Source organism: Oncorhynchus gorbuscha, linkage group LG26 (assembly GCF_021184085.1).
Source record: "Oncorhynchus gorbuscha isolate QuinsamMale2020 ecotype Even-year linkage group LG26, OgorEven_v1.0, whole genome shotgun sequence".
NCBI classification, from domain to species: domain Eukaryota; kingdom Metazoa; phylum Chordata; class Actinopteri; order Salmoniformes; family Salmonidae; genus Oncorhynchus; species Oncorhynchus gorbuscha.
Window position 1 is genome coordinate 14,979,035 of NC_060198.1, and position 25,889 is coordinate 15,004,923.

The 25,889-nt window shown below is 43.9% G+C and overlaps 1 protein-coding gene across 1 annotated transcript; it reads right to left on the reverse strand.

Moving 5' to 3' along the window:
• Window positions 1–736: 736 nt before the first annotated feature.
• Window positions 737–20,538, reverse strand: LOC124016167 (E3 ubiquitin-protein ligase pellino homolog 1-like). Its single transcript, XM_046331705.1, has 6 exons — window positions 20,438–20,538; window positions 5,208–5,337; window positions 4,881–4,982; window positions 4,241–4,456; window positions 3,816–4,004; window positions 737–2,632 (listed from the first exon to the last, which is right to left on the reverse strand). Exons 1-6 carry the CDS (start codon window positions 20,521–20,523, stop codon window positions 2,045–2,047), a joined length of 1,311 nt encoding a protein of 436 aa, XP_046187661.1. The 5' UTR covers window positions 20,524–20,538; the 3' UTR covers window positions 737–2,044.
• Between the last annotated feature and the right edge of the window lie 5,351 nt (window positions 20,539–25,889).

Here is a 25,889-nt window from a genome sequence, read left to right on the forward strand (position 1 = left end):
ATGGACACCAAGGAACTTGAAACTCCCGATGCGCTCCATGTTGATGTTAATGGCCTGTTCGGCCTCCACCTTTTCCTGTAGTCCACGATCAGCTCCTTTGTCTTGCTCACATTGAGGGAGAGGTTGTTGTCCTGGCACCACACTGCCAGGTTTCTGACCTCTTCCCTATAGGCTGTCTCGTCGTTGTCGGTGATCAGGCCTACCACTGTTGTGTCATTTTGCCATAGGATGAAGGCAAATGTTTGCAGTTTTTAATATGATAACTGATGATTAATGGGCCCCACCCCGGTTGCTAATTCCCCCATGCTTACTACAAGTTTAGATAGCTGGCCGCTAGACTGATTTACCAATCAAAAAAACGTTTAGCTGACTTGGGCTATTTGAGTGACTGCTGATGCGCAACCAAATTGCACCTTGTGTATTCTATTATTAAGTAAGTTGAGACCCCGACTGAGTTCCTAAAAAAAAATACAAATATAGTTGCCCAATCTCCTACCTACTGCTTATAACTGACCATTTTCACATTCTCGTAAGTGGCAAAAGTCATTTTTATGTGAACTTGCCAGTACCGTCAATCCAAATGAATCCCGTGTATAATAGGGCGAATGTCATTGCATATGTTATTTATTTCAGCTAAGTAAACCAAATATCTAGTATACATAAGTTCTGTCCAGTGTGGATTTGATGATCTTGGATTCCAACAGTGGATGGGAAAAAGAGCGAGGACTCACACAAATGTGAACAATTTAAAAGCTTTTCACTTTTATTGTTTGCAGTTGGTAAAAAAAAGTGTTGTCTGCAACAGCAACCCTCTTTGCAGAAATAATACTCAACGTCCTGAAATGAAGGCATCAGGCGACCAAGAGGATATAAAGCAGAACAAACTGGTAAAACGTGAATGGAAGTTGGTTGAACGGTAAAGAACATAAGCTCTCACACATGACTCAAATTGGGGTACCAATCACTGCGTACATTAAGATCAGAAGGCGATACAGGGGTAAATGAACATACACACAAACATAAATATTATATACACACTGAATGCAGGTGCACATGGAAGATGAGAGGGGAAAACTTTCATACCATCTGAAAAGTCGATGTGTTTTAGGGCCACACTTCAGTTGAAAGAAGAAAAAAAACGGATCACTTGCTTTGAACAGTCTGGACATTCAGATATGTGTCATTGTCAACAAGTTTCCATCAGTCAATTCATAGATCTGTTTCTCCAGTCCTTGTTCAGAAGGGCACACAGAGAGAAATGTGATATTATTTTGTATTATGTCATTCTTCCACTTCCACCTTGTCACCGTGTTGACGTGGTGATTGATAACATTAAGATAGAGAACATGTTGGGTTTCATAGTAACAAAAAAAAGGTACAAGGCCATAAGCACTTTTTTTTAATGCAATCGCCAAATAATGACTTAATAGGCCTAGTTTAACAACATGGGTCTTCATCTCTAAGAAAAAGGAGGTCATTCCAAAACAGTAGCTAGCATTACAAAGTATGCTCGTTTCTGCTACAATTACCTCGTAAGTTTCAGATAGAAAAAGAAATGACTATAAACGTGGAGCCACACACACACACAGCCTCACAATGGATTTTGCATCAGAACATTACAAATCTGCACCTGTGGAAGAGTTTTCTGTGTTAGCATATACTGTAGCGCTTTTTCATTGTTAACATAAAAATAGAATTATAGTATCGAAAACAGCACTGCTAGAAAAAAGGACACTTGGAAAAAAAGTATTCTGTAGCTCTCCGAAATATTTAAGTTAAGAAATGTTTAACAGTCCTTTAAGCTGTATTTCCACCATTCACTTGGTTATTGAATGGCCCTTGGGTCATGTTCATGAGCCACCAAACAGAAGAAAACTGTCTGAAACAGTGAGGGACTACCTGGATTTGTCCAATAAGAAACTAACATTTTCATTTTCTGTTGCAAAACATTTAAAGATGTTTTCGGTTGTGTGCCCTAATGATCACAACCCTGGTAGTTGTTAAGCGTCAGTAGGGGGTTTGGAAGGAGACCGCTGTCCATTATCTAGTCCAGGGGCCCTTGGAAGATGAGTCTGAGGTAGCCGCTCTCGCCGGCCAGCTGCTGCACGCAGAACGGACACGCGGCGTGGAAAGTGTGTGTGCCGTGTGGCAGCGGGATCTGGCTCCAGAACGCCGCCGTCTTCTCCGAGCACACATGACCGCACGGACTAAAGGCGTGTGTGGGCGGTGCCGCGTCCAAGTAAAACCCCGCCTCACACCCCAGCCATAACGGTACATATGGCCCCCTGGTTCGGCACATGGGGCACTCCCTCTCACGGCCCACCTCCACCACCTCATCCTCGGGCTCCCGTCCTTGGCTTCCCCAGGCGTGGTAGCCGTGCACATGGCCGCATCGGAGGTAGGCCCAGGGCTGTTTCTCATCCAGGATCTCCTTGCGGCGGAGGCTGGGGAAGGCCAGGGTGTTGAAACCCACGGGGCACTGGGGCCGCCCGGCATTCAGCTCCTGCCTCAGGGCCTCCAGGTGCTTCACGGTGGGAGTGCGCGAGAGGCCCTCGGCCGTGCGCCACAGGAGGGTGGCGCCGCACAGGTCGATCAGCGAGCCGTCCACCAGTTCCTGGCTCTCGCTCTCCACCTGCAATGGGAGAGAGGTTCAGGACAAGAGACACAGAAATATTAGAAAAGAGATGGCAAGATATTAACAGACACAATACAAACACAGGCTCCACATGGAGTTGCTCTGCAATGTGTCAACGGTCCAGTAGACGGCATCCTATGGATGCCACATTTAATAGCTGTGGGGTGAATGAAGGTGGGATCCTGGGTTCTCCATTAAGGTACATAATGTAGTGCTTTTCATTTGTTTGGAGTGAGATACTGTAAGTATATTATATTGAGCATTGTCCTGTATTATTGGCCTTCAGTATGTACCTCAATAATACATCAAAGAAATCTTGGTTTTGTTTCCGACAGAGTGCAGACCTGCTGTGCCTAAACCCATTGAACCAGCATCCCTTCCTCCCCATCAGCCCCCCCCCCCCTTCCCTGGCCATTCTCGTGCCTCAGTTTTAAAGTTTAAAGGCCAAACCACATCATAATAACAGCATGTCTCAGACTCAGTCATTCCTCACAAAATGACGGTGAGGAAGGGGGGGTATTCCTATGAGAATTACTCTGACACACTGAAATCTTGAAATCTTCCAAACTGACTGTGTGGTCTCTGGGAGGGAGGGATGGAACTTAAAAGTCTAGACTCAGGGTTTTCCAGGGGAGGTTATCATCGGTGACATAACAGACCTACTGTATCACATAATAAATCAGAGGCCGATTTCTGTGCTTGAGAAACAGAGACCTCAAACAGCTGGAGCCCATCCAATCAGACTATTCTGTACAACTGAGATAACTAATGAATTAGTTAAGATGTCCCATCTGCTCATATCACAGAGCTGCTGTTCAATGGCTTTATGAAGTTACGCAAAAATAACATTTTGGAGAATGGTGTAGTCGATGTTCCGAAAAATTGTTCCAGAGATACATTTTTCCAAGTTAGTGTGAGAATTGGGGACATTAGCTGGTGGCTTCCACTCAGTTAGTGCAGTGTTAAGGCTTCAGAAACAGCTTCTTAAAACAATGTCCCTGCAAAAGAATGTCAAAGCACGGCTGACAGGGAGGAGAATCACTCAATGCGACTGCACAGGAGTGTGTGCGTGAACATCTACACATGTTAGTGCTTGTTACTTCATTGTGTGTACGCACGGCATCTGTGTGTGTACATGTGTGCATGCTTGTGTCTGTGTATGTATCTACTAGCTACCCACCATCTTGCCCCGCTGCTGGGCAGAGCGGGTCTCTCTGAGGGTGAAGACGTTGCCACAGACAGAGATCTCTCTCCACACGCCCGGCTTGGAGTCCTGCGTGAAGCCGTGGCGAGGGTGCATCACCAGCACGCCATTAGTGGTCAGCCCGTCCATCTGTCCTTCCTGTGTCCTCCACTTGGCTGCCTTCTCCTGGGGGAAAGAGGGGGTAGAAAGTAGAAAAGGAGAGTTTCAGAAATATGCGTGCAACACTTTTAGTTCTAATAGTTCATAGTTATTTCAAGGTGATATTATGACTTTTAAACATCATTGCCACACGCATGCCAGTTGCAAATGCTTACAGAGAAACAGTATATCACTTTAGTCGTATTTCTACCCTAATTATATGGCAGCTATTTCATTTTCATCCCAATCCCCAACCCACCCACCCCCAGGAAGATGTTCTTGGAGGAGTCGAAGCCGGCGGCGTAGATGTGAGCGGTGTACGGTGGGCTCCGCTGGCAGATGATGCGGCAGGCGAAGCGCGAGATGGTGCTCTGGATAGACTGGGTCTGGGTCTGGCCCTCCCCCCCGTGGCTCTGCTGGCTGCCAGGCACCGTGTCCGTCACCACAAAGTCTATGGGGCTCTCTGTGGAACGCCCAATCTGGGATAGAAGGGAAGAGGTATATGATTTATCAGTGTATACTCCTTTTAGATTTAGTAATGTTCTTGCTAACATTTTTAGAGAGGCATATATAGTAACTAAACTGATTCAGTTATTTATTTCGATTAGCTTTCGGAATCCCAGATATGTATTCTCTGTCTCAGTACTCAAATTGCTTCCTTTCCTTGTCTCCTTTTTATGTGGTCTCTCAACCATTAGTGCTTTCACTAAGATTGTTGCCTGTTAGCCAAGTCTTCTATCGTTTTCATGCAATTTATTAGTTAAGAGTTACATAAGGTCTTACTCACATCGGCTACGGAGAGCGTGATCACACAGTCGACCATATAAGTTGGCAAGACACAGCACAACAGATTTGGGACCAGGCTTGACTTGAGCAGTGAGGACACACTGAGGACACACTCACCTGGAACATGTCTGTATTGCCGTCATGAGTGTACTCCACCACCACCGTCTGGGCCCGGGACAGAGTGTAGGAGATACTGTGCTGGTCCTTGTTGCTGATGGCCTGCAGGTGGTCAGGGAAAAGTTTGATGTTAGGAGTAGCCGGATGATGTCATTACCAATTACATTTACTTCAGGCGCCCTCGTTCTGCGTGGAGATAAAATGCCTCTTATAGAGAGAAGCTTGTGTTTTTATCAAGCACACACTACATTATATAAGAGCGTTTCTACGATTACAGAAATAAGTCTTAAATTCCAGCATACAGTATGACTGTTTCCTAGCTCCTACCTTGGCTGCCTGAGGTGTACACGCCACGTGCACTGTACTGGGTTTCACCCCGCTGGCCTTGGGTCTCCTGCACAGTGCAAAGCGGCTTTTCCGCCTCCCCCTGTCTCCGTTGGGTAGGGAGCCATTGTACCTGTGTAGACAAGAACACACCCCATATAAATGACCAATTTTAATCAAGACATCCTGGCAGTGGGATCCTAGACTGGTGTACCAGTCTGTTTCGTGCTTTAGCAAACTCCTCTCCGTATTCATTTGGTGTCATACCAGTATGAGACCAGGCTAGGGGGAACCATCAAAAGTTACAGTACAAAAGAAGATGTTGATTGTTTGTTTCATCATATAGGATATATACAGTGCATTCTGAAAATATTCAGACCCCTTGACTTTTTCCACATTTTGTTACATTATTAACTTATTCTAAAAAACATGTTTTATTTTTATTTGAGCATACCCCTTATTTATTGTTTATTGATCAGTATGGTTTACATTGATCATCCTGTTTCTACATGTCTCTGCAACTTTATTGGAGTCCATCTGTGGTAAATTCACTTGATTGGACATGATTTGGAAAGGTACACACCTGTCTATCTAAGGTCCCACAGTTGACAGTGCATGTAAATGCAAAAACTAAGCCATGAGGTCAAAGGAACTGTCAGTAGAGCTCCAAGACAGGATTGTGTCGAAGCACAGATCTGGGGAAGGGTAACAAAAAATGTCTGCTGTATTGAAGGTCCCCAAGAACACAGTGGCCCCTTGAAACCACCAAGACTCTTCCTAGAGCTGGACACCTGGCCAAACTGAGAAATCGAGGGAGAAGGGCCTTGGTCAGGGAAGTGACTGAGAAACCGATTGTCATTCTGACATGGCTCCAGAGTTCCTCTGTGGAGTTGGGAGAATCTTCCAGAAGGAAAACTGTCTCTGTAGCAGTCTACCATTAAGGCCTTTATGGTAGAGTGGCCAGATGAAAAAAAAGGCACATGACAGCCCTCTTGGAGTTTGCCAAAAGGCACCGAAAGACTCTCAGACAATGAGAAACAAGATTCTTTGGTCTGATGAAACCAAGATTGAACTCTATGGCCCGAATGCCAAGTGTCATGTGTGTCTGGAGGAAACCTGGCGCCATCCCTACGGTGAAGCGTGATGGTGACAGCATAATGCTGTGGGAATGTTTTTCAGTGGCAAGGACTGGTAGACTAGTCAGGATTGAGGGAAAGATGAACGGAGCAAAGTACAGAGAGATCCTTGATGAAAACCTGCTGCAGAGCACTCAGGACCTCAAGACTGGGGCGAAGGTTCACCTTCCAACAGGACAACAACCCTAGTCTCTGAATGTTCTTGAGTGGCCCAGCCAGACCCTGGACTTGAACCTGATCAAATATCTCTGGAGAGACCTGAAAATAGCTATACACCTTTGGGATGAATTGGAATGCCAACTGCGAGCCAGGCCTAATCGCCCAACATCAGTGCCCAACCTCACTAATGCTCTTGTGGTTGAATGGAACCATGTCCCCGCAGCAATGTTCCAACATCTAGTGGAAAGCCTTTCCAGAAGAGTGGATGCTGTTATTGCAGCAAATGGGGGACCAACTCGACATTAATGCCCATGATTTTGGAACAAGATGGAGCAGGTGTCCACATACTTTTAGACACAGCGTACATTTTTATTTCATTTTTATTTTTTATATGTGAAAATAAGACTGTTAACTAAGACTCTTAACACAACTAAAACAAATAGTTTAACCACTGTAAACCCATTTAAAAGGGAAATGAATGAGAACTGTTGATGTGCCCTTGAGCAAGGCACTTAACCCTAACTGCTCCTGTAAATCGCTCTGGATTAAAGCGTCTGCTAAATTATTCAAATGTAAATGTAATGAAGTCATTCGATCCACTTCTAAAATAAAGTGACAATTGAGAGGGGACGTCTACTTTACTGTAACTCCTTGGATGGAATAGGGTCACACTCGCCGCCAGCTTTGGGTTTTTGATGCAGTCAGATCTCCATTAAAACAATCCTCTTTCGTCCAATCAGAGGAGCTAAGCTAGGAGGTTATCTTTTGGTCGCTTACCCCTGCCAGCATCTGCCGTGTAAACATTCGACTTTCAGACAGTATGAGTGCAAAGATTTCATTGGGAAATGAGGTCTTTCCTGTTACTTCATCGAACGCAAGCAGCTGCCTACTTGTCCTGGACAAGCTGAAGTGTAGAGAGTGCATTCACTAATTTCACATCTTGGTTTGTAGCATTAAATCATGTGCTAACTGAGACAACCAATGCATTTGTTAACTATTTGGAACTGAAAAAAGAAAGTCGTCTATGAACACTTAATTGTCAGTTGAACGTTGTTTTCTTTTCAGTTGAACTCTACTGCTGAATACAATGTGAACGTGAGAGAAAACTTTCGAAAGCCACAACAACCTTCCAACAACTCAGCTCACATCCTCCCTCTCTCTGTGCCTCATATGCTACATTCTCCTTTGTCTGAAAAAAAAAACGTCCTTTCACTCAGGAAGCCAGCAGCGTTCTTTGTTTACCCTCACTGTGGTTGAGTTGCAGTGTGCATTTAACTGGATTTAGATAGAACCACCCTGCTCCCCCTTTTTTTTAGAAGAAACAAAACTGCCCAGTTCAAATGCCGTAAATGAACATGTACAATTGTGTCTGTTGGAAGTTGGAACAATGGGGTTCACATTTAGAGCATTAGGGCTGACTGGCATTTATTTCAAAGAACCTCCACGTAGCACAGTTGTAGCATACCACAGTTGCCAATCATTTAACATTTACAGTGCCTTCAGAAAGTATTTAAATCCCTTGACTTTTTCACACATTTCTTTTGTGTTACACCCTGATTTGTTTGATTACTGCTGTACACACAATACCCCATAATGTGAAAGTGGAATTGTTTTACAAAATAATTTTAAAAATGAATAGCTGAAATGTCTTGTGTCAATAATTACTTAAACTCTTTTTTTATGGCAAGCCTAAATAAATTCAGAAGTAAGAAATTGGTCAACAAGTCACAATAATAGAAATAGTTTAACAAGTCACATAACTCTGTGTGCAAAAATAGTGTTTAACATGATTTTTGAATGACTACCTCATCTCTGTACACACATATAATTATCTGTAAGGTCCATCAGTCAAGCAGTGAATTTCAAACACATATTAGTCACAAAGACCAGGGAGGTTTTCCAATGCCTTGCAAAGAAGGGCACCTATTGGTAGGGATTTCACCATGAGGCCAATGCTGACTTTACAACAGTAACAGAGTTGAATTGCAGTGATAGGAGAAAACTGCAGATGGATCAATAACATTGTAGTTACTCCACAACTAACCTAAATGACAGACTGAAAAGAAGGAAGCCGTGTCACGTTTTGACCTTAGTTCTTTTGTTATGTCTTTGTTTTAGTATGGTCAGGGCGTGTGTTGGGTGGGTAGTCTATGTTCTTTTTTTTATGTTGTGGTTTTGTGTTTGGCCTGGTATGGTTCTCAATCAGAGGCAGGTGTCGTTCGTTGTCTCTGATTGAGAATCATACTTAGGTAGCCTTTTCCCACCTGTGTTTTGTGGGCGATTGTTTTCTGTTTTGTGTATTCACCGTACAGGACTGTTTAGTTTCGTGTCATTCTCTTTGTTATTTTTGTTTAGTGTTCCCGAGTTTAATAAATATCATCATGAACACGTACCACGCTGCGCATTGGTCCTCCGATCCTTCATAATCCTCAGACGAGGACGACGAACGTTACAAGCCTGTACAGAATAAAAATATTCCAAAACATGCATCCTGTTGCAACAAGGCACTAAGAAAGTAACAACTAACAAGGCACTGTAAAAAATGTGACAAAGCAATTCACCTTTTGTCCTGAATACAAAGTGTTATGTTTGGGGAAAATCCAATACAGCACATTACTGAGAACCACTCTCCATATTTTCAAGAATAGTGGTGACTGCATCATGTTATGGGTATGCTTGTAATTGTTAAGGACAGGGGAGTTTTTCAGGATAAGAAAATAAGCGCAATTGAGCTAAGCACAGGCAACATCTTAGAGGAAAGCTTGGTTTAATCTGTTTTCCATCAGACACTGGGAGATTAATTTACCTTTCAGCAGGACAATAACCTAAAACACAAGGCCCAATCTACACTGGAGTTACTTACCAAGAAGACAGTGAATGTTCCTGAGTGGCCGGGTTACAGTTTTGACTTAAATCTACTTGAAAATCTATGGAAAGACCTGAAAATGGTTGTCTAGCAATGATCAACAACCAATTTGACAAAGCTTGAAAAGAATAATAAAATGTGGCACAATCCAGGTGTGGAAAGCTCTTTGAGACTTACCCAGAAAGACACAGCTGTAATCGCTGCCAAAGGTGATTCTAACATGTATTGGCTCAGGCGGTTGAATACTTATCTAATCAAGATATATTAGTGTTTTATGTTTAATGCATTTTTGACACATTTTAGATTTTTCTTCCACTTTGACATTAAAGTATTTTGTGTAGATCGTTGACAAAAAATGCATATTAAATCATTTTAATCTCACTTTGTAACACAAAAAATGTGGAATAAGGGTTGTGAATACTTTCGGGAAGGCACTGCATGTTGCTACGCATTGAACAGGACTGTTTCAAACCTCAAAAAAATGATTGCACCACATGACTATTGACTATTGACTTCTTTCATCATGAAGTGCTTTGAAAGGCTAGTTAAGGGCCATATCACCTCCACCTTACCCGACAACCTAGACCCCATACAAAGGAGGTGAGAGCCCTGGCGGAGTGGTGCCAGGAGAATAACCTCTCCCCTCAATGTCAACAAAACAAAGGAGCTGTTCGGGGACTACAGGAGACAGGAGAGAGAGCACCCCCCCATCCACATCGACAGGGCCGCAGGCGAGAAGGTTAAAAGCTTCAAATTCCTTGGCGTGCACATCACTGGCGACCTGAAATGGTCCCTTCACACAGACAGTGTAGTGAAGAAGGAGCTACAGCGCTTCTTCAACCTCAGGAGGCTGCAGAGACTCGGCTTGGGCCCCTAGGATCCTCACAAACGTCTACATATGCACCATTGCTGTATCCACACTGCCTGCCATCAAGGATGTCTACAGCACCCGGGTGTCACAGGAAGGCCAAGACGATCATGAAGGATCTCAGCCACCCGAGCCACGGCCCGTTCACCCCGCTACCATCTAGAAGGAGGAGACAGTACAGGTGCATCAAAGCTGGGAGCGAGACACTGTTACTTAAACAGCTTCTATCTTCAGGCCATCAGAATGTCAAACTAGCCGGCCTCCACCCAGTACCCCTGCCCTGAACCTTAGTCACTGTTACTAGCTAGCTACCACCAGGTACTCTACCCTGCATCTCAGAGACTGCTTTGCCCTATGTACATAGAGTCATTGAACACGGGTTACTTTAATAATGTTTACATGGTCTGTCAGTGATAAAGATATGCTCTGCTTTTTTGACACCAAACTCCTGCAGAGTCTAGTTTTATCTTATCTTGATTATTGCCCCGTCATGTGGTCAGGTGCTGCAAAGAAGGACGTAGAAAACTACAGCTGGCCCATAGAGCAGCACGTCTTGCTCTTCACTATAGTCAGAGGGCTAATATCAATACTATGCTGCCAGTTTCTCTTAGCTAAAAGCAGAGGAGAGACCGACTGCATCACTTCTTCTTTTCATACGAAAATCCCAAATGGTTTGCATAGTCAACTTACACACAGCTCTGACACACACACTTACCCCACCAGACATGTTCCCAGGTTTTTTTTCACAGTCCCCAAATCCAGAACAAATACAATAAAAAGTACAGTATTTTATAGAGCCATGATTGCATGGAACTCCCTTCCATATCAGATTACTCAAATGAACAGAAAACCTGCTTTAACAAAACAGAAAAGGCAATGCCTCTCCTCTTTTTGACCTAGATATTTTGTGTGTATGTACTGAAATGTAGACTGTGTGATGTTTTAAACATATGTAGTTCTGTCCTTGAGCTGTTCCTGGCTATTCATATTGTGTATATCATTTACATTTACATTTAAGTCATTTAGCAGACGCTCTTATCCAGAGCGACTTACAAATTGGTGCATTCACCTTATGACATCCAGTGGAACAGTCACTTTACAATAGTGCATCTAAATCTTAAAGTGGGGGGGTGAGAGGGAATAATTATCCTATCCTAGGTATTCCTTAAAGAGGTGGGGTTTCAGGTGTCTCCGGAAGGTGGTGATTGACTCCGCTGTCCTGGCGTCGTGAGGGAGTTTGTTCCACCATTGGGGGGCCAGAGCAGCGAACAGTTTTGACTGGGCTGAGCGGGAGCTGTACTTCCTCAGTGGTAGGGAGGTGAGCAGGCCAGAGGTGGATGAACGCAGTGCCCTTGTTTGGGTGTAGGGCCTGATCAGAGCCTGGAGGTACTGAGGTGCCGTTCCCCTCACAGCTCCGTAGGCAAGCACCATGGTCTTGTAGCGGATGCGAGCTTCAACTGGAAGCCAGTGGAGAGAACGGAGGAGCGGGGTGACGTGAGAGAACTTGGGAAGGTTGAACACCAGACGGGCTGCGGCGTTCTGGATGAGTTGAAGGGGTTTAATGGCACAGGCAGGGAGCCCAGCCAACAGCGAGTTGCAGTAATCCAGACGGGAGATGACAAGTGCCTGGATTAGGACCTGCGCCTCTTCCTGTGTGAGGCAGGGTCGTACTCTGCGGATGTTGTAGAGCATGAACCTACAGGAACGGGCCACCGCCTTGATGTTGGTTGAGAACGACAGGGTGTTGTCCAGGATCACGCCAAGGTTCTTAGCGCTCTGGGAGGAGGACACAATGGAGTTGTCAACCGTGATGGCGAGATCATGGAACGGGCAGTCCTTCCCCGGGAGGAAGAGCAGCTCCGTCTTGCCGAGGTTCAGCTTGAGGTGGTGATCCGTCATCCACACTGATATGTCTGCCAGACATGCAGAGATGCGATTCGCCACCTGGTCATCAGAAGGGGGAAAGAAGAAGATTAGTTGTGTGTCGTCTGCATAGCAATGATAGGAGAGACCATGTGAGGTTATGACAGAGCCAAGTGACTTGGTGTATAGCGAGAGGAGATAGGAGAGGGCCTAGAACAGAGCCCTGGGGGACACCAGTGGTGAGAGCGCGTGGTGAGGAGACAGATTCTCGCCACGCCACTTGGTAGGAGCGACCTGTCAGGTAGGACGCAAACCAAGCGTGGGCCATGCCGGAGATGCCCAACTCGGAGAGGGTGGAGAGGAGGATCTGATGGTTCACAGTATCGAAGGCAGCCGATAGATCTAGAAGGATGAGAGCAGAGGAGAGAGAGTTAGCTTTAGCAGTGCGGAGCGCCTCCGTGATACAGAGGAGAGCAGTCTCAGTTGAATGACTAGTCTTGAAACCTGACTGATTTGGATCAAGAAGGTCATTCAGAGAGAGATAGCGGGAGAGCTGGCCAAGGACGGCACGTTCAAGAGTTTTGGAGAGAAAAGAAAGAAGGGATACTGGTCTGTAATTGTTGACATCGGAGGGATCGAGTGTAGGTTTTTTCAGAAGGGGTGCAACTCTCGCTCTCTTGAAGACGGAAGGGACGTAGCCAGCGGTCAGGGATGAGTTGATGAGCGAGGTGAGGTAAGGGAGAAGGTCTCCGGAAATGGTCTGGAGAAGAGAGGAGGGGATAGGGTCAAGCGGGCAGGTTGTTGGGCGGCCGGCCGTCACAAGACGCGAGATTTCATCTGGAGAGAGAGGGGAGAAAGAGGTCAGAGCACAGGGTAGGGCAGTGTGAGCAGAACCAGCGGTGTCGTTTGACTTAGCAAACGAGGATCGGACGTCGTCGACCTTCTTTTCAAAATGGTTGACGAAGTCGTCTCATGTAATGTTTTGTATTCTGTGTGTGGACCCCAGGAAGGTACCTGCTGCCTATATATATATATATATATATATATATATATATATATATATATATATATATATATATATATATATAAAGAATAAATAAATAAATAAATATATATATATAAAGTACCAGTCAAAAGTTTGGACACACCTACTCATTCAAGGGTTTTTCATAATTTTTTGCAAATTTCTACATTGTAGAATAATAGTGAAAACATCAAAACTATGAAATAACACATATGGAATCATGTGGTAGCTAAAAGTGTTAAACAAATCAAAATATATTTTATATTTGTGATTCTTCAAAGTAGTCACCCTTTGCCTTGATGACAACTTTGCACACTCTTGGCATTCTCTCAACCAGCTTCATGAGGTAATCACCTGGACTGCATTTCAATTAACAGTTCAGTTGTGGAATTTCTTTCTTTCTTATTAATGAGTTTGAGCCAATCAGTTGTGTTGTGACACGGTATGGGTATTATACAGAAGATATACCTATTTGGTAAAATACCAAGTCCATATTATGGCAAGAACAGCTCAAATAAGCAAAGAAAAATGACAGTCCATCATTACTTTAATACACGAAAAAGAAATCTGAAAGTTTCTTCAAGTGCATTCGCAAAAACCATCAATGATGAAACTGGCTCTCATGAAAAGCGCCACAGGAAAAGAAGACCCAGAGTTAGCTCTGCTGCAGAGGATAAGTTCATTAGAGTCAACTGAACCCCAGATTGCAGCCCAAATAAATGCTTTGCAGAGTTCAAGTAACAGACACGTCTCAACATCAACTGTTCAGAGGAGACTGCGTGAATCAGGCCTTCATGGTCGAATTTCTGCAAAGAAATCGCTACCAAAGAACACCAATAATAAGAAGAGACTTGCTTGCGCCAAAGAAACACGAGCAATGGACATTAGACCAGTGGAAATCTGTTCTTTGGTCTGATAAGTCCAAATTTGAGATTTTTTGGTTCCAACCATTGTGTCTTTGTGAGACGCAGAGTAGGTGAACGGATGATCTCTGCATGTGTGGTTCCCACCATGGAGGAGGAGGTGTGGGGTGTTCTGCTGGTGACATTGTCTGTGATTTATTTAAAACTCAAGGCACACTTAACCAGCATGGCTACCACGGCATTCTGCAGTGATACGCCATCCCATCTGGTTTGCGCATAGTGGAACTATCATTTGTTTTTCAACAGAACAATGACCCAAAACACACCTCCAGGCTGTGTAAGGGCTATTTGACCAATGAGAGTGATGGAGTGTTGCATCAGATGACCTGTCGTCCACAATCACCCGACCTCAAACCAATTGAGTTGGTTTGGGATGAGTTGAACCGCAGAGTGATAGAAAAGCAGCCAACATGTGCTCAGCATGTGATTCAGCCTTGATTCTATCTTCTGTAGCAAATTGTGTTTTTACATTTGATAAAAGTAGAGACTCAGACCTGCAAAATGGTATATCATACACTGCATTTGAGGAACAATGGGAAAATAATGATGCTTTGAAAATGGATAAACTTGTAACTCCACTTTTTGAGAAAATGGCCCTAGAATCTTTTGGTTTCACCTACTGGAGAACTATTTTGTCTACACCCATTCAGCATTGTTCACACCCTCTTTAGCCTTAGCCCCACCCATCTCTTTAAGGATTCACATGTGAGGTCACGTGCTAAAGGTCATGTAGTGTGATAAAGATTAAGACTAAAAGTGGTAGAAGTAGTATTCCAGGCATATTAGTTGACGCTTACCCAGACACACTTGTCTAAATTGATGGGTCATGTGAAACAAATGCTATAACCACCAGCCACATCTTGCTAAGTGGATGGGTCTCCACAGAAGGTGTAAACAGTACAGTGAAATGGTTACTTGCATAGTAGCAATATCAAAAATAGATGGTGTCAATATAAAGAAAAAATAACAAGTGTCAATGCCAGTAGAGAAAGAACAAAATAAGATACAGTATGTACAAGAACAATATTAATAACAATATCAGTGATACTGGTGATAGATGGGGTAGTTATATGCATACAGTGAGGGGTAAAGTGGCTGAGCAGCAGGATACAAAAATAAATAGTAGCGGCAACATATGGCGTATGTATTAGGAAGTGATGTGAATGTCTATAGAGGCACTGCAGATAGTGCTGATGACTGGCAACTCTCCCCCAGTTATGAACTGGTCTGTCTGAACCACAAATGAACAAAGGAATCTATATTCGGAGATCCCGTTGATGTCCTGCCCTTGCCTTTAGTGCAGGGCATGTGATGTACATAGTCTCTTAGTCACAAAACTCCCTGATCTTCTCAAAAAGATGAGTTTGTCTAGCTGTGTCCAGTCTAGGTGGTGCTTGCACAAGCCGACCATCTATGGGAGGGAGGATGTCAGCTTTGTGCAGCAGCTGAAACCTGGTCCCGACTGAATCCGAACGCTCCTTGGCGACAACAACACCAAGCTCCAGAGCATCGAAGATGTAAAACAGGAAATAACAAAAAACATTGAGAAGACATTACAACCTTGCATAACATCAATTCACCTTGCAAGTTTAGATTAAGAAGAATAACATCATACAATGCAATGAAAATGATATTCACCTGAAGTGCTGGTACTGCTTGATCTGTGGCAGCGGCCTGAAGTACAGAACCAGGTGTTGTTGCCAGCCATAGCTTTCCACCAGCACCGTACCATCCTCCAGTCCAACCAGCTGTGGGATGTTGACCACTGTCACAGCACTGTCCTTCACAACACCAGCAATCTCAGACAAAGTGTTCACTCCGGTCTTGAGATGGCAGCAACTTTCCACCAAAGTATTTGTGTACTGGGTGGAGTCCTGGTAATGCTATTGCATTATCCTCTGCGTAGTTGTTGATGAAGTTCACATCTCGCTGCAAGTCCTCATGCTTCAAGGTGAAACCTGTTCTTGCTTGGGACAGCTCTCTTTTTGATGGGAGGCATTCTCCTTGTATGACTGGTGGAGGAGAGTAAGACGTGTTCTACTGATGCGGAAAGACAAATTCCAGACACAAATATATTAGCATTGTTATACAGTAGATAGCCAGGTGTGTCTGATTGTGATTACGGCTAACTTGATGGGTCATATAACCATCTGGCGAAGTGGATACTTTTGTTTAGACATGTAGCTAGCTAGCTAAATAATTAACCATAATCCCAATCCATAGAGTACTAGCAATACAAACCGATTGTCATAGCTAACTAAAGGTAACCAAATAGGTTCAATGTTAGCTAGTTAGTTAGCTAACATTAGACTATAACTAGCAATGCAAATGGCTTTGCTGAGATAATATTACTTACACAGATCATACACGTAATGTTAGCTAGCAAGCCAGCCAGCTAACGTCAGCTAGCTAGCTAACAGTACATTTTAACTTGGGGTCTTTTGTTTAGACATGTAACGTTAGCTAGCAAAACAAACCGATTATCATAGCTAACACAAGTAAACCAAATAGGTTCAATGTTAGCTGGCTAACATTAGGCTATAACTAGCCATGCAAATGGCTTTCTGAGATAATATTACTGCACAGATCATACACTAGCTAACAGTAAGCTTTGAAATGCAATGAAAACAACTTTCTGACTAAATTAGAAATGTATAATATCTGAAACTGTATCTGGACTCTTACCTGTATACATGGATGAACACTTCACGCCAGACTGCAACACCTTTTATTAAATAAGACGTCCTGTGTCGTTTCCATTTTGTTTGTACATCTTGCTTGTCACTCTGGTTCACACTGACCGTGTGCAATGCCATAAGAATCATCAAATCTTTCTCCCTCTCTGTCACAGATGCCATGGTTTCCCTTAGTTTGAAGATGTCATCCGGAGGCAGGTGTTTTATTCAACAGCCACCTGTGTTCCCTTTTCGACTCCCTCTGCATTTTCAATCAAACGACAGAATTATAGTCATCTCCTTATCATACTCTGCTTCCACCAGACATTCCACTGATTTCAAAACTTGGCCAACTTCTTCCGAGACAACAACAATGTTGATTGACGTTTCTTCCCCCATCACTGTCATCAGAAGACTCTACAATGTCTACTTCAATGAAAATGTTTCTACCTAAATCAGGGATATCCTCAAAGTCTGATTAATTTTCAGTCAGAGAGTCATTATGGTACTATCGTCCTCCTGAAAGTAGTCCAACTTTTTCCCACTGACCTTTGTCGATAGCGCCTGATAAATTCAAGGCAGCACTGTTATTGAGAGCATTAGCAACACATTTGCAGTTCTCCATGGCTATTGTTATATCTTTCGAAAAAAAAATGCAGTAGAAGGATTATCTACACGTAACGAGCAGCTCATTTTATAGACAGAAGATTCTACACGGCAGACCAATCCGAAACTCATCTCTTTGCATATACAGCCCATTCATTATCTCAGCCAATCATGGCTAGTGGCAAGGTTCTTGACTTTTTCTGTGGCTAAACCAACTAGGCTCGTAATGTAACAACTTTATTCATTTTTTAGAGATGGCATACAATTTTGTTATTAAGGCACATGAAAGTTAAAATGTTCCAGAAGGCATTTCTGCCAAAAAATGCATTTTGATTAAAAATATAAATAAACGTTCAAATCTCCTGTGAAGTCGTGACTTGTGACATATGCCTAGTTTACTGAAACACAAAGTTTCCTGAAACAAGTCACATATGTGGGAACTCGTTCAAGGCTGTTGGAAAAGTATTCCTCATGAAGGTGGTTGAGAGAAGGGTACCGTCTTGGGTACCGTCAATGCTGCATACATTTTCTGTCTCGGACCTCTAAAGACAATTCCTTCGACCTCTTGGCTTGGTTTTTGCTCTGACATGCACTGTCAACTGTGGGACCTTATGTAGACAGCCTTTCCGAATCATGTCCAATCAACTGAATTTACTACAGGTGGCCTCCAATCAAGTTGTAGAAACATTTTGAGGATGATCAATGGAAACAGGATGCACCTGAGCTCTATTAGCAAAGGGTCTGAATACTTATGTAAATAAGGTATTTATGTGTGTCGATTGATGAGAAATGTTTTAAAAAAATCAAATCGATTTTAGAATAAGGCTGTAACGTAACAAAATGTGGAAAAAGAGAAGGGGTCTGTATACTTTCCGAATGTACTGTGTATATATATATATATATATATATATAGTGGGGCAAAAAGGTATTTAGTCAGCCACCAATTGTGCAAGTTAAAAAGACTTAAAAAGATGAGAGAGGCCTGTAATTTTCATCATAGGTACACTTCAACTATGACAGACAAAATGAGAAAAGAAATCCAGAAAAATCACATTGTAGGATTTTTTATTTTTTATTTGCAAATTATGGTGGAAAATAAGTATTTGGTCAATAACAAAAGTTTATCTCAATTACTTTGTTATATACCCTTTGTTGGCAATGACAGAGGTAAAACGTTTTCTGTAAGTCTTCACAAGGTTTTCACACACTGTTTCTGGTATTTTGGCTCATTCCTCCATGCAGATCTCCTCTAGAGCAGTGATGTTTTGGGGCTGTTGCTGGGCAACATGGACTTTCAACTCCCTCCGAAGATTTTCTATGGGGTTGAGATCTGGAGACTGGCTAGGCCACTCCAGGACCTTGAAATGCTTCTTACGAAGCCACTCGCCCGGGCGGTGTGTTTGGGATCATTGTCATGCTGAAAGACACAGCCACGTTTCATCTTCAATGCACTTGCTGATGGAAGGAGGTTTTCACTCAAAATCTCACGATACATGGCCCCATTCATTCTGTCCTTTACACGGATCAGTCGTCCTGGTCCCTTTGCAGAAAAACAGCCCCAAAGCATGATGTTTCCACCAGCATGCTTCACAGTAGGTATGGTGTTCTTTGGATGCAACTCAGCATTCTTTGTCCTCCAAACACGACGAGTTGAGTTTTTACCAAAAAGTTATATTTTGGTTTCATCTGACCATACGACATTCTCCCAATCTTCTTCTGGATCATCCAAATGCTCTCTAGCAAACTTCAAACAGGCATGGGCATGTACTGGCTTAAGCAGGGGGACACATCTGGAACTGCAGGATTTGAGTCCCTGGCGGCGTAGTGTGTTACTGATGGTTGGCTTGTTACTTTGGTCCCAGCTCTCTGCAGGTCATTCACTAGGTACCCCCGTGTGGTTCTGGGATTTTTGCTCACCGTTCTTGTGATCATTTTGACCCCACCCACGGGGTGAGATCTTGCGTGGAGCCCCAGATCGAGGGAGATTATCAGTGGTCTTGCATGTCTTCCATTTCCTAATAATTGCTCCCACAGTTGATTTCTTCAAACCAAGCTGCTTACCTATTGCAGAATCAGTCTTCCCAGCCTGGTGCAGGTCTACAATTTTGTTTCTGGTGTCCTTTGACAGCTCTTTGGTCTTGGCCATAGTGGAGTTTGGAGTGTGACTGTTTGAGGTTGTGGACAGGTGTCTTTTATACTGATAACAAGTTCAAACAGGTGCCATTAATACAGGTACCGAGTGGAGGACAGAGGAGCCTCTTAAAGAAGAAGTTACAGGTCTGTGAGAGCCAGAAATCTTGCTTGTTTGTAGGTGACCAAATACTTATTTTCCACCATAATTTGCAAATAAATTCATTAAAAATCCTACAATGTGATTTTCTGGATTTATTTTCTTCTCATTTTGTCTGTCATAGTTGAAGTGTACCTATGATGAAAATTACAAGCCTCTCTCGAGGACGGGCTCATTGTAATGGCTGGAATGGAATCAAACACATCACACATATGGAAACCATGCTTGACTCCGTTCCATCAAAGCCATTACAATGAGCCCGTCCTCCTATAGCTCCTCCCACCAGCCTCCACTGATATATTTTTATTCCGGACTCTGACATTCTGATATTTCTTTATTTTTTACTTTTGGAATGTGCGTATTGTTTTGCATAGATTTCTAGGTATTAGTACTTCACTGTGCTTGCGATACAAGACCATGGTACTTGCCATCGGAGCAGCAAGAGGAACTGCCCCTCCCTACCTTCAGGCTATGCTCATACCCTACACCCCAACCGAGCACTCTGTTCTGCCACCTTTGGTTTCTTGGCCCAGTCCAGGCTCTATTCTGTCCTGGCACCCCAATGGTGGAACCAGCTTCCCCCTGAAGCTAGGACAGCAGAGTCCCTGCACATCTTCCAAAAGCACCTGAAATCCTACCTCTTCAAAGAGTATCTTAAATAATCCCCCTCCTCATCTCAACCCCCACCCTATTTAAAATAATAAATACATTCCTGAACCAACACTTGCTCTCGCCCGCCCACGCCCTCACTAATATCAGATTGGGATAACCCTGGCCTATGTACTGTACATAAGCAACAAAATGCAATTAAACCCCCTCTTACCCCAGAACAATGAGCTCTCCGTATTTGACTGGCACTTTGGTGGAGGCTGGGGTGGTGGAGATGTTTTCCTGGTCGGGAGAGAACATTGGTGCGGCTGTCAGGGGGGGTGATGAAGAGCTCTCCCACGGTGAACACTCACTCCTCTGTCTCCTTTTTCCTCAGTCTGCTCCTTTTTCCTCAGAGACTGGTCATCCTGTCACTCACAACGCCACACTCAACCTGCAGACAAAACAGCAAAAAACAGCAGACGAGAACTTTTGTCAGGGCCAAACAGCCACGCAGAGCGGACACAACAGACACAACAGACATAACAGGGGCGTCTAGAACAGTATACTAACCAATAAGAGACTGTGAGCGAGACTTAACAAACCACAGACACAACAACTGAGATTGCTGTGCCTCCAAAGCACGTGATACAACACATCGATTACTCACACTCACGTTGAGATTATCGAACAGCGTGCTAAAGGTACCATAGGCGGATATTAGTCAGTAAGAGAGAGAGAGAGAGAGAGAGAGAGATAGGCTAAACAAACAAAGACACAACAACCAAGATTGATGGGTCTCCAAAGAGCACATGACAAACCACATTTGATTACTCACTCTGTGACCTGTGGCGCCTATCGAACGCGACAGCTAAACCGCTATCTTGGCTTTGCTTGCCAGTCATACACTGTAACTTTCTTAATAAGACATGCACCTGAAGAAACAAGACTAATACAATAATAGTAATACTGTAGAACGCATGTTAGCTTCGGTGACATAGTGCAGCAGGACGCTAAAGTGACCGGTCACACAAATCCATCAGGCGGAGAGTAAAAAGCTCAACTCTCCACGGATAGACAGGCTCGGCACTAATCTGCAGCTTTGCTGCTTACTGCAGGGAGAGTTCAGAGGCTCTTAGCATCGCAACGACAGGGGACTTAGTGAGGCGCAAACAAAGCTAATTAGACCAGACATATGTACATTTACATTACATTTAAGTCATTTAGCAGACGCTCTTATCCAGAGCGACTTATGTCACACCCTTCCATTTTCAGTCGACTACCGCGGGCCATAGTTATCAATGGCGACCTTGGCTGGCTCTCTTTATGCTGTGTGCATGGCATAGCCTGAGCTTATACGCGTCTTATGAGCAAGAATGGAGTCACACAATTTGTTTATACATCTGATGGCCAACAAATTCAAGAACTTTAACTGAAAATTAACTCACAAATTCTAAATGGAAAATTAAATTGTGTCATCTTACACTACAGTCGACTCCTGATAAGTGCACTTTAGATAAACTGTTCAAAAAGTGCAATATGGCTCCTCGTCCCAATTCAATTACATCATTTTTCATTGCCTCTGATAACTAACTGCACGTTCCGGTTTAGTGCAAACTGTCACAACTGTCCCAAGCCATTGCATGTATCAGTTATCAGAGTTGACTGTAAACTGGGAAATGTCCCTGCCCTCACTTATGTTAGTTGACTTATGTTAGTTCAACCTTTGGTAACCTTTTTTTTCATGAGGCTGGGTGCTTCCACCCTACAGGAGGAGGGGTGTATGGATAGAGGGTGGGTCAGTGTCAGCTTCAGGGACTGATCTGAGCTTGACTGCTCCCCCCGATAGTCTCCTGACCCTTACTCCACACGCTGACCTTGACCATACACTCCCACAGCCCCCAAATCCAATCCACTCAGCTCTCAGTAGCGGTGCACCACAGGGACAGATACCCACACAAACACACATAATCACTCCACAGCTTAAACACACTAGTACTCATTACTCAAATGTGACTACAATAGAGCCCGGGGCTGGCTTAGCGCACACAAAAAAACACATTTGGTGTGTTTGTCCGATTTGACAAGTATTTCGATGCATGATTGGAACTGTCTATGATAGAGGGGAGAGACACACATAGTGGCGCTGTGTGGTTGATAATGCTACTGAGTGAGAGAGATGAGAAAGGAATTAAAGGAGGTTTTCAGACAGTAGGGCCCAATAGAATCTCCGTTGTGGAAAACACATACGGACTCACAGAATCCAGACATTAAAACGGAATTCAACAATATTCTGAAATGTATTGAACTTATTTGAAAATGTATTAATTTGACCAATATTAGGGGAGAGTGGTATAAATTAAGCTAAAGAGGTAAGTTGAGCCACACTTGTTTCTAGGAAACCATACACAAAATTAATAATTTGACCAAATATTTAGGAAGAGCTCATCATTTCACATGGTCTGTGAAGAAAGAAATGACATGGAAATAGTGGTAAGCGAGTTAGGTCCAAAAAACGGATTTTCACCAAGTCAAATGAATGTATTGTGTTAGAGGTTTCATGATGCTTGTATCTAAACCAAAGTAGACACTTTTATGATTGTTCTATGCATCTGTTGGTGTCTCTATAAGCTTCAATATGAGGTCCTGTACCTAGCATGAAAGAGCATCCCTGTAGCTGTGTGGCCTAATATAGTCAAAATGTTTGAGCCAATGGCCATGGGGTAAGCTGAGCCAATGGTTGAGCCAGTGGAAAGTTGAGCAAATTGAAGTGTTTTCTTCCCAGGCATAACGCAATACCTTATCGCTGAGAAATGAGGTAACAATAGGGCCTGTCCTATGTTAAAAGTGTTTAAAAAAGCACAAAGGTGTTAAGCCTGTGTTAAAAGACAAAAAAGTGATTGTGTTGAATTGTGTTTGGGAAATAAAGATATAAACTCAGCAAAAAAAGAAACGTCCCTTTTTTAGGACCCTGTCTTGCAAAGATAATTTGCAAAAATCCAAATAACTTCACAGATCTTCATTGTAAAGGGTTTAAACACTGTTTCCCATGCTTGTTCAATGAACCATAAACAATTAATGAACATGCACCTGTGGAACGGTCGTTAACACACTAACAGCTTACAGACGGTAGGCACTTAAGGTCACAGTTATGAAAACTTAAGACACTAGAGGGCTTTCTACTGACTCTGAAAAACACCAAAAGAGAGATGCCCAGGGTCCCTGCTCATCTGTGTGAATGTCCCTGCGGCATGCTGCAAAAAGGCATGAGGACTGCAGTTGTGGCCAGGGCAAGAAATTGCAATGTCCGTACTGTGAGAGCCTAAGACAGCGCTACAGGGAGACAGGACGGACAGCTGATCGTCCTCGCAGTGGCAGACCACGTGTAACAACACCTGCACAGGATCGGTACATCCGAACATCACACCTGTGGGACAGGTACAGGGTGGCAACAACAACTGCCCGAGTTACACGAGGAACGCACAATGCCTCCATCAGTGCTCAGACTGTCCACAATAGGCTGAGAGAGGCTGGACTGAGGGCTTGTAGGCCTGTTGTAAGGCAGGTCCTCAGCAGACATCACCGGCAACAACGCCACCTATGGGCACAAACCCACCGTTGCTGGACCAGACAGGACTGGCAAAAAAGTGCTCTCCACTGATAAGTGGCGGTTTTGACTCACCAGGGGTGATGGTCAGATTCGCGTTTATCGTTGAAGGAATGAGCGTTGCACCGAGGCCTGTACTCTGGAGCGGGATCGATTTGGAGGTGGAGGGTCCGTCATGGTCTGGGGCGGTGTGTCACAGCATCATCGGACTGAGCTTGTCGTCATTGCAGGCAATCTCAATGCTGTGCGTTACAGGGAACACATCCTCCTCCCTCATGTGGTACACTTCCTGCAGGCTCATCCTGACATGACCCTCTAGCATGACAATGCCACCACCCATACTGCTCGTACGGTGCGTGATTTCCTGCAAAACAGGAATGTCCGCGTTCTGCCATGGCCAGCGAAGAGCCCGCATCTCAATCCCATTGAGCATGTCTGGGACCTTTTTTATTTATTTCACCTTTATTTAATCAGGTAGGCTAGTTGAGAACAAGTTCTCATTTGCAACTGCAACCTGGCCAAGATTAGAGCATAGCAGTATGAACAGACAACACAGAGTTACACATGGAGTAAACAATTAACAAGTCAATAACACAGTAGAAAAAAAGGGGAGTCTATATACAACGTGTGCAAAAGGCATGAGGAGGTAGGCGAATAATTACAATATTGCAGATTAACACTGGAGTGATAAATGATCAGATGATCATGTACATGTAGAGATATTGGTGTGCAAAAGAGCAGAAAAGTGAATAAATAAAAATTGTGGGGATGAGGTAGGTGAAAATGGATGGGCTATTTACCAATAGATTATGTACAGCTGCAGTGATCGGTTAGCTGCTCAGATAGCTGATGTTTGAAGTTGGTGAGGGAGATAAAAGTCTCCAACTTCAGCGATTTTTGCAATTCGTTCCAGTCACAGGCAGCAGAGTACTGGAACGAAAGGCGGCCGAATGAGGTGTTGGCTTTTGGGATGATCAGTGAGATACACCTGCTGGAGCGCGTGCTACGGATGGGTGTTGCCATCGTGACCAGTGAACTGAGATAAGGCGGAGCTTTACCTAGCATGGCCTTGTAGATGACCTGGAGCCAGTGGGTCTGGCGACGAATATGTAGCGAGGGCCAGCCGACTAGAGCATTGGTGGGTAGTATAAGGTGCTTTAGTGACAAAACGGATGGCACTGTGATAAACTGCATCCAGTTTGCTGAGTAGAGTGTTGGAAGCAATTTTGTAGATGACATCGCCGATGTCGAGGATCGGTAGGATAGTCAGTTTTACTAGGGTAAGCTTGGCAGCGTGAGTGAAGGAGGTTTTGTTGCGGAATAGAAAGCCGACTCTTGATTTGATTTTCGATTGGAGGTGTTTGATATGGGTCTGGAAGGAGAGTTTGCAGTCTAGCCAGACACCTAGGTACTTATAGGTGTCCACATATTCAAGGTCGGAACCATCCAGTGTGGTGATGCTAGTCGGGCATGCGGGTGCAGGCAGCGATCGGTTGAAAAGCATGCATTTGGTTTTACTAGCGTTTAAGAGCAGTTGGAGGCCACGGAAGGAGTGTTGTATGGCATTGAAGCTCGTTTGGAGGTTAGATAGCACAGTGTCCAATGACGGGCCGGAAGTATATAGAATGGTGTCGTCTGCGTAGAGGTGGATCAGGGAATCGCCCGCAGCAAGAGCAACATCATTGATATATACCTGTTGGATCGGAGGGTGAGGGCTATAGCCATTCTCCCCAGAAATGTCCGGGAACCTGCAGGTGCCTTGGTGGAAGAGTGGGGTAACATCTCACAGCAAGCACTGCAAGAACTGATTGTTACGCAACTGTACATTTAATCCACGCTGCCCTCAAACCAAGGCACGCAGCCTGTTTTTATTTATAGGCTGTTTTCAACTTGTCAATTTCAAATGATTTTCTAACAAGTTTTTTATTTTCTAAGAACAGTTTGAATTGAGGTGTGTTCCGCCTCATTCACTCACATAAAAGTAGTAATTTTTACTTTTGCGGACCAATGCATTTTTTAGACATTTCTGACCGGGACAAAATTCCCCAAACACTTCCCAATTGTTTGTGCAGTTCAATTC